The sequence below is a fragment of the Eucyclogobius newberryi genome, unplaced genomic scaffold (genome assembly GCF_026437365.1).
Source record: "Eucyclogobius newberryi isolate DKJ021-1_F unplaced genomic scaffold, fEucNew1.0.hap1 SCAF_22, whole genome shotgun sequence".
Taxonomy (NCBI): domain Eukaryota; kingdom Metazoa; phylum Chordata; class Actinopteri; order Gobiiformes; family Gobiidae; genus Eucyclogobius; species Eucyclogobius newberryi.
In genome coordinates, this window is record NW_027315857.1 from 22,111,502 (window position 1) to 22,121,501 (window position 10,000).

General features: G+C 44.1%; 1 protein-coding gene across 1 annotated transcript in view; it reads right to left on the minus strand.

Annotated features, from left to right (window-relative positions):
• Positions 1-10,000, minus strand: part of corin (corin, serine peptidase) — a 32,005-nt gene that overhangs the window by 18,312 nt on the left and 3,693 nt on the right. Inside the window, exons 3-7 of the mRNA XM_072459349.1 lie at positions 8,798-8,909; positions 7,788-7,886; positions 5,684-5,922; positions 4,320-4,433; positions 1,620-1,727 (exon numbers count right to left, since the gene is read on the minus strand). Of these exons, the coding sequence (XP_072315450.1) occupies positions 1,620-1,727; positions 4,320-4,433; positions 5,684-5,922; positions 7,788-7,886; positions 8,798-8,909 (672 nt within the window). The remainder of the gene's footprint in view (positions 1-1,619; positions 1,728-4,319; positions 4,434-5,683; positions 5,923-7,787; positions 7,887-8,797; positions 8,910-10,000) is intronic.

Below are 10,000 nucleotides of genomic sequence, written 5' to 3' on the forward strand. Positions count from 1 at the left end.
TCAGGTTACACACTGTAAACAAAGAAACAAACAAACAAACTCCAGCGTCAGGTTACACGCTGTAAACAAACAAACAAACAAACTCCAGCGTCAGGTTACACGCTGTAAACAAACAAACAAACAAACTCCAGCGTCAGATTACACGCTGTAAACAAACAAACAAACTCCAGCATCAGGTTACACGCTGTAAACAAACAAACAAACAAACAAACTCCAGCGTCAGGTTACACGCTGTAAACAAACAAATAAACAAACTCCAGCGTCAGGTTACACGCTGTAAACAAACAAACAAACAAACAAACAAACTCCAGCGTCAGATTACACGCTGTAAACAAACAAACTCCAGCATCAGGTTACACGCTGTAAACAAACAAACAAACAAACTCCAGCGTCAGATTACACGCTGTAAACAAACAAACAAACTCCAGCGTCAGATTACACGCTGTAAACAAAAAAACAGACAAACTCCAGCGTCAGGTTACACGTTATAAACAAACAAACTCCAGCGTCAGGTTACACGCTGTAAAATGGTTCAAAAGTAGGGCTTTACATAGTATGAAACATAAATGTTCAAAACGTTTAATATTGTACAAAAACTGTACATAAGTTGTAATAATATGACTAAAGTAGAAGATGTAGCGATCCAAAGAAACTACTCAAGAAACTCAAGTGAGAGTAACTGTTTGTAACTTCTGAATTATAATAATGCACTAAATCTACTGTAGACATAAAAATGAGAAAATACTAAATCGTTTCTGAAGAAGCGAGAAACACAAATGTTCAAACCATTTAATATTGTCGACAAAAAGCTCAGAACTTTTACTGTTGCACTTCAAAGTAAAGTGTAATAAAAGTACTCAGAGGTATACAAGTTCTTCTCTCCACCTTTGGTTACTCAAACTGTAACACGAATAAACCCGCGACCCAGGAAACGGGAACGCAGCGCTGATAAAACATCTGCAGAGTCAAAATTACAGAAAAAAAGAGTAATAATAATAAATATTTCCTGTGGTTTTCCCGACAGAAAAACGTGTCGAGTTTCCGACAGTAACTCGCTTTAAATAAAAGTCAGCATGAATAGCTGAAAGGTCCGAGCAAACAGCTGGAGATTCCTCCTCCTACAGACCAGGACCGGGACTAGACCAGAACTAAACCAGGACTAAAGCAGGACAAACCAGGACTAAAGCAGGACTAGACCAGGACTAGGCCAGGACTAAACCAGGACTATACCAGGACTAAAGCAGGACAAACCAGGACTAAAGCAGGACTAAAGCAGGACTAGACCAGGACTAAACCAGGACTAGACCGGAACTAGGCCGGGACTAAACCAAGTCCAAAGTTAGACGAAATCATGACAAACCAGGACAAAATCTGCACCAAACTAGAATCCAACCATGGCAAAGAGGAGCTCACAAACCAGAACTAAAGCAGGACTAAACCAGGACTAAAGCAGGACTAAACCAGGACTAAAGCAGGACTAAACCAGGACAAAAACAGGACTAAACAGGACTAAGCAGGACTAATACCAGGTCTAAGTAGGGCTAAGCAGACCTAAATCAGGACTAAACCAGGACTAAACCAGGACTAAACAGGACTAAACAGGACTAAACAGGACTCACTGCAGCTCATCTCGTCGCTGAGGTCTCCACAGTCGTCGAAGCCGTCACAGACCAGAGCAGGAGGAACACAGCGGCCGGTGGAGCAGTGGAACTCCCAGTCCGCACACTCTGAGGGACAAACACAAGTATTTAAGATCTTATACTTCCACCGAGAATTATCAGGATATTTTGTTGTTTGTAAAGGAAATTCAATCATTGCAATGTTTGGCTGCAATGATTGATCGAACAGTTTATTCGTTTCTTTGTATTTCGATAACTGCGATCTTTATCAACTCTACAGACTCTAAAACAGACGAAAAGACCGTCTTACATGTATATTATTATTTTTATTTGCATCAATATTACACTTTATTCGACTAGACTCTCTTCACTCCATCCATCCATTTTCTGCCGCTTATCCGGGGCCGGGTCGCGGGGGCAGCAGTCTGAGCAGGGGCTCCCAGACTTCCTTCTCCCCAGACACTTCCTCTAACTCCTCCGGGGGGATCCCGAGGCGTTCCCAGGCCAGCCGAGAGACATAGTCCCTCCAGAGTGTCCTGAGTCTTCCCCGGGGCCTCTTCCCGGTGGGACATGCCTGAAACACCTCCCCAGGGAGGCGCCCAGGAGGCATCCGGAACAGATGCCCGAGCCACCTCAGCTGGAGGAGCAGCGGCTCTACTCCGAGCTCGCCCCGTGTGACTGAGCTCCTCACCCATCTCTGCCAGTCACCCTGTGCAGGGAACTCATTTCGACCGCTTGTATCTGCGATCTTGTCCTTTAAATCACGCGTGAACAAGACCCCGAGATACTTGAACTCCTCCACTTGGGACAAGGACTCCCCACCCACCTGGAGAGAGCAAGGACTCCTCGTCCACCTGGAGAGAGCAAGGACTCCTCGCCCATCTGGAGAGGGCAAGGACTCCCCACCCATCTGGAGAGGGCAAGGACTCCCCACCCACCTGGAGAGGGCAAGGACTCCCCACCCACCTGGAGAAGGCAAGGACTCCCCACCCACCTGGAGAGGGCAAGGACTCCCCACCCATCTGGAGAGGGCAAGGACTCCCCACCCATCTGGAGAGGGCAAGGACTCCCCACCCACCTGGAGAGGGCAAGGACTCCCCACCCACCTGGAGAAGGCAAGGACTCCCCACCCACCTGGAGAAGGCAAGGACTCCCCACCCACCTGGAGAGGGCAAGGACTCCCCACCCATCTGGAGAGGGCAAGGACTCCCCACCCACCTGGAGAAGGCAAGGACTCCCCACCCACCTGGAGAAGGCAAGGACTCCCCACCCACCTGGAGAGGGCAAGGACTCCCCACCCACCTGGAGAGGGCAAGGACTCCCCACCCACCTGGAGAGGGCAAGGACTCCCCACCCACCTGGAGAGGGCAAGGACTCCCCACCCATCTGGAGAGGGCAAGGACTCCCCACCCACCTGGATATTTATTTGAGATTAATCGTTAGTTGTGACCATTGGTATTGCAAAATTGCGTCCTTATTGCGTCGTTACTACGTCATTACCGTGTTGTTACCACGTCGTTACCGCGTCGTTACTGTGTTGTTACCGCGCTGGTTCTGCGTTGGCACTGTGTTGTCTCGGGAGTCGTAAAGACAAAAACCCGGGTCACTCTGGGGCTGGTCGCATTCCTTTCCTTTACAAAACGACGACTCCCATCAATCTCACGTGTGTCACAGTCGCCACGGAAACGGCTCAACAATCTATTTTGTGAAGAACCACAGACCGCTCAGCCGCTTCAGGACTGGACCAGGGTTTAACTGGTCCAGAGGTCTAACAATGATTTCTGTTGTAAACTGAGACTTTTGAAATACATTTTCAACCAAAAATAAAGGTTGAAACGTGGAGAGTTTATGAACAAAGTGTTATTGACGGAAATCTGAAAAAGTGTATTATTTTTTGGCATTTTGATTTGATATTGCTACTATAAATATGTTTTAGAGTCTGTATAGTCCAGAAAACAATTATGATTAACACAATTCCTGATTAGTTGATTCATTGTTACAGGACTAAACCGGGACTAAACCGGGACTAAACCAGGACTAAACCAGAACTAAACCAGGGTTAAACCAGGACTACATCAGGACTAAACCAGGGTTAAACCAGGACTACATCAGGACTAAACCAGGGTTAAACCAGGACTACATCAGGACTAAACCAGGGCTAAACCAGGACTAAACCAGGGCTAAACCAGGACTAAACCAGGGCTAAACCAGGACTAAACCAGGGCTAAACCAGGGCTAAACAAGGTCTAAACCAGAACTAAACCAGGACTAAACCAGGGCTAAACCAGGACTAAACCAGGGCTAAACCAGAACTACAGCAGGTCTAAACAAGGACTAAACTAGGTCTAAAGCACTGAATGAACAATGAACAGACTGTAAAATGATGATCTACTTATATTATAGTTTAATATTAAATACCATAAAGAAGTGCATAATATGTCTCACATTTAAATTGAATGTTGTTAAACGACTGGGACGAAGGGACTTGCAGTAAAATAATATTTGTTTTGATATTGTGGAACTTCAAATATGACAATACGTAAATGATTCTTAAAAGGTGTGAAGAACGTAACGTAACCTGGTGTGCTTATACGGCGTCTATCTATACGTTCAAAACAAATAAATAACAAAAAAATACTCTAAATTTGCGCTAATATCTTCCCGATGGCAGTGACACGTCGCTGCAGTACCGGGACTCACCACAGGCCGCCTCGTCGCTCCAGTCGTCGCAGTCGTTGAAGCCGTTGCACACGAGCTTCTGGGGAACGCAGATGCCGCTGGCGCACAGGAAGTGGTCGCGGCCCCCGCACACCGCTGTCGGCCAATCGGAGAGGGGCGGGGAGGAAACCAACCAATCGGGGGAGAGTAGAGACAAAGGCGAGCCACCCAGGAAAGACAAAGGCGAGCCAACCAGGAGAGACGAAGGCGAGCCAACCAGGAAAGACAAAGGCGAGCCAACCGGGAAAGGCAAAGGCGAGCCAACCAGGAAAGACAAAGGCGACCCAACCAGGAAAGACAAAGGCGAGCCAACCAGGAAAGGAATGAATGACAAATAACACATTGTGAAGTACGATATTAGTTATATTGAAACTATTTAATGTCACGCTAAAAGAAGATACGCTCTTTTCAAATGTAAATTATAGTATATCATTATATAAAACATTAGCTGCAACAATAAAATGGTAGAATGAAATTAAATGAGTCGTAGAAGTTACAGATACAGTTCACATTTTATTAAAAAAATACATTTAAAAAATCCCAACTAGTCCAAAGAAAAAACTGTGCTTGATACATTTTGAAACCCAAATATATTGTTCCATGAGTAATTTAGTGAACGAAAAGTTAATATAGTTATTATTGTGTGTTAATTAAAGCAAATTAATTAAAGAGTTGATCCAAGACAAAATATCTGAAACTGAAAAACAAATTTGAATATTGAACTCTGAAAACTAAATTAATTGAACTTCCTAAAGTTGACATTCAATATATATACAACACTGTTGGAATTTTCTTTGGATCATCTTTTCAAGATTCAAGTTTGAATTAAAACTCTTTTGCTAATCTGCGGTTCCTCCAAAACCAGGTCCAAAACCAGGTCCAAAACCAGGTCCAAAACCAGGTCCAAAACCAGGTCCAAGTCTGTCATGGCAAATGGCAGAAAAGTGTGAATTTATGAACTTGGAACTTGAATTTGACTTTAAACTTGAAAAAACAAATCCTGACGTGAAAAAACAATCTGAAAGTGAAAAAATATATACCTAAAATGAATGATACATTTTTAAAGAAACATTTTTAATGTCCGTTTGTTTGCCACGGTTCAACATTAAAACTTGCATTCCCAGTTTCACGTTTCAGTTTTGCCGTTTTCAAGATTACGGACTCTTTGGGCTGCATAAATTAACAGTCTTTATTGCACTAAAACGCTTCCTTTCTGTGAGGAGGCTCGTCTCTCCACAGAGCTGACTAGTAACAGTCCTAGTGGAGCTGTTCTCAAGTCAGATCAGGTTTTTAAAGACTTTGTGGTGCAATAAAAACACAATGAAATAAAGTCGTCGATGCCTCACATGATTTGCCTTTGACGTTCTGCGGCGAGTAGCAAACGTGGGCGACGGACGGCGACGGCGACGGCGAGGGCAGCGCGGGCGGCGGAGAGGAAGGGGGAGGGGTCGGGAGAGCTGAGGGGGAGGAGCCGAACTGGGAGCAGCGCAGGAAGTCGGGCCACGAGGCGTTGAACATGCGCAGGACGGGTTCACAGCCGAGACGGGCCGCCTCGCAGAACGACTCGCACGGCAAGACCAGGCGCCTGGAGGACAAGGACACAGAGACGTTTAGAGGGACATCGCAGAGACGTTTAGAGGGACATCGCAGAGACGTTTAGAGGAACATCGCAGAGACGTTTAGAGGGACATCGCAGAGACGTTTAGAGGGACATCGCAGAGACGTTTAGAGGAACATCGCAGAGACGTTTAGAGGGACATCACAGAGATGTTTAGAGGAACATCGTAGACGTTTAGAGGGACATCGTAGAGACATTTAGAGGGACATCGCAGAGACGTTTAGAGGGACATCGCAGAGACGTTTAGAGGGACATCGTAGAGACATTTAGAGGGACACCGTAGAGACGTTTAGAGGTACATCGCAGAGACGTTTGGAGGGACATCGCAGAGACGTTTAGAGGAACATCGCAGAGACGTTTAGAGGGACATCGCAGAGACGTTTAGAGGAACATCGCAGAGACGTTTAGAGGGACATCGTAGAGATGTTTAGAGGGACATCACAGAGACGTTTAGAGGGACATCGTAGAGACGTTTAGAGGAACATCGCAGAGACGTTTAGAGGGACATCGTAGAGACGTTTAGAGGGACATCACAGAGATGTTTAGAGGGACATCGTAGAGACATTTAGAGGAACATCACAGAGACGTTTAGAGGGACATCGTAGAGACGTTTAGAGGGACATCGTAGAGACGTTTAGAGGAACATCGTAGACGTTTAGAGGAACATCGCAGAGACGTTTAGAGGGACATCGTAGAGACGTTTAGAGGAACATCGTAGAGACGTTTAGAGGGACATCGTAGAGACGTTTAGAGGGACATCGCAGAGACGTTTAAAGGGACATCGTAGAGACGTTTAGAGGGACATCACAGAGATGTTTAGAGGAACATCGTAGAGACGTTTAGAGGGACATCGCAGAGACGTTTAGAGGGACATCGTAGAGACGTTTAGAGGGACATCACAGAGATGTTTAGAGGAACATCGCAGAGACGTTTAGAGGGACATCGCGGAGACGTTTAGAGGGACATCGCGGAGACGTTTAGAGGGACATCGTAGAGACGTTTAGAGGGACATCACAGAGATGTTTAGAGGGACATCACAGAGACGTTTAGAGGGACATCGCAGACGTTTAGAGGGACATCGCAGAGACGTTTAGAGGAACATCGTAGACGTTTAGAGGGACATCACAGAGACGTTTAGAGGAACATCGCAGAGACGTTTAGAGGGACATCACAGAGACGTTTAGAGGGACATCGTAGAGACGTTTAGAGGGACATCGCAGAGACGTTTAAAGGGACATCGTAGAGACGTTTAGAGGGACATCACAGAGATGTTTAGAGGAACATCGTAGAGATGTTTAGAGGGACATCGCGGAGACGTTTAGAGGGACATCGCGGAGACGTTTAGAGGGACATCGCGGAGACGTTTAGAGGGACATGGTAGAGATGTTTAGAGGGACACCGTAGAGACGTTTAGAGGGACATCGCAGAGACGTTTAAAGGGACACCGTAGAGACGTTTAGAGGGACATCGTAGAGACGTTTAAAGGGACACCGTAGAGACGTTTAGAGGGACATCGCAGAGACGTTTAGAGGGACATCGCAGAGACGTTTAGAGGGACATCGCGGAGACGTTTAGAGGGACATCGCGGAGACGTTTAGAGGGACATCGTAGAGACGTTTAGAGGGACATCACAGAGATGTTTAGAGGGACATCGTAGAGACGTTTAGAGGGACATCGTAGAGACGTTTAGAGGGACATCACAGAGATGTTTAGAGGGACATTGCAGAGACGTTTAGAGGGACGTCACAGAGACGTTTAGAGGAACATCGCGGAGCCGTTTAGAGGGACATCACGGAGACGTTTAGAGGGACATCGGTTCTGGTCCTTCTCACCTGTTCTCCTCGTGGTGGAGACACTGGGGCAGAGCCAGCGAGCAGCCGAACAGCATGATGTGTCTGTAGCACGAGAGGCGGCTCAGGTAACTGAAGAACCTGCAGCGGCGAGGAGCAAACGCCGTCAGAGAAGGACTGAAAACACGTGTCACTTCCTGTTTTCAGTCTCTGTGGAGATGCTATTGCTTCTACTAGAAAGTTCCAAAGTTAAGGCTGAAACAAGGCTAATTGACTATGTAGACAATCGTCGACTAACGTAGGTATTTAATAACTGCTAACTGGTCCATACAGAAACTAAAGAACGTGCCACGCCCTGAGAGAAGAGGTTCTATGACTCAGACAAAGCAGGAACTACATCAAAATGCAGAATAAAACATCCAATTCTTTATCTGTAGCATCCGTTTTGTCAGGATGTCCTCAAGTAGCGTGACTTTAGCTCAAACTCGGTCAAATGTAGCAAAAGTCTCATGTTAAAGGGGACATATGATGCTTTATTTCTACTGTTTTGGTCCTTTAAACATGTGCTTGAGTACTTTAATTTTGGCATGTCATGTTTTAAACTAAAAAAAGACAATATTTACAACAAACAAGATTAATCCGGGGATTTTCTAACCAGTATTCCTCAAACTTGCGTAAATGTAATGCTCAATGCTAATCCAGGTATGTTTTCGATGAAGGAACAACATTAGAAGAGGGTTAAAAGGCTCAAAAAAGTAAATTTAGCGTAACATGTCCCCTTTAATTGGTCTTTCTTGTCTTTCTAAGCAACAAACGAATAATCCCTAGGTTTAAATTAGCAAAACGATCGTTAGCGGTTCTGTTCCGTACGTAGAATTAGCCTCTAGCTCCATAAACTTAAGATTTTTATTGAGATTTTTGAGCAATAAAAACAGCTGCAACGGGATAAATGAGAGACGGAGGCGCTTTAAAGCCGTGCTGCGGAACTTTCGAGGCAACGCGATAACATCGCCACGGCGACGCCACCGGAGAAGCTTCGGCGTGCAACCGACCTGAGCAGCATGTCCACCTCGCTGCTCTTGACCACGTTGAGCGGCGACGTCAGGAGCGTCCGGTTGTACGGCAACATGTGACACTGCGGCTCCGAGATCAGCTGACAGCCGCCTGCCAATCACAGAGCGGGGGAGGGGCAAGAGTCAAGTCGGAAACTGTGTATTTAGGCCTCAGAACTCCCCCCACGGACATGATGGATACCTCTGGAACATGCTTAAGAAGGCGATCGTAAACAGACGGATGACACAAACTGCTCCGGTGGTTAAGGACTGGACGACACACGCACCATGGAAACAATAACCACGGACTCAACTTGAAACTAGATAAATACAATAAACTATGGACAAAATGGGACTTTTTTGCGATAGTATGCGTTAACCCCTCTTTCCTTTGGATACCACCTCATTACCTGCTAATTTTATTTTGTACTTATCCTGAGTTCTCTGTGGTACTGCCCAGCTCTGTTATTTTATTTTATTTATTTTATTTTATTTATTTATTTTATTTATTTTATTTATTTTATTTATTTTATTTATTTTATTTATTTTATTTATTTTATTTATTTTATTTATTTTATTTATTTTATTTTATTTGTTTATTTTATTTATTTATTTTATTTCCTTGTTTTTTTCATTGCATAGGTGAGTTTTTTAATGCATTTTGTTGTTGTTTTACGTTTACAAAATAAATAGCAAAAAACTTAAAACAAATTTTTGCCTTTTTATCTTGTTAAGATTCAAGCAAAAAATAACTTAAAAATAAGAAATGACGAGCATTTTCTAACTAAATGGCAATCATATTTCAAGAAAGTCAAAATAAAATAAAATAAAATTGAATTCAATTAAAAAAATACATATATAAATAAATAAAAAAAATACATAAATTATTGTTGTACTTAAGATTGTACATTTTTGCCGTGTAGTCAAATGCTTTTATATTCCTTTACGGCTGTAGCTACTGTCACTGTCTGAACTAAACATAAAACACATGTGAAAATATAACATTTTTGTAACAGCAAAATATTCTCTATCCGGCATATTTCCTCCGTTATTTGGTTGATAATGTATTTCAAAAGTCTCAAAATAATCGGTTGTCGTTAGTTTCAGCCCGATACTATTTCTGTTGTGCAATATTTACAGATAAAGTGTTTTATTGAGCAGGAATCACACATTTTCCACTGTCTTTGTTGTAAAAAGGTAATT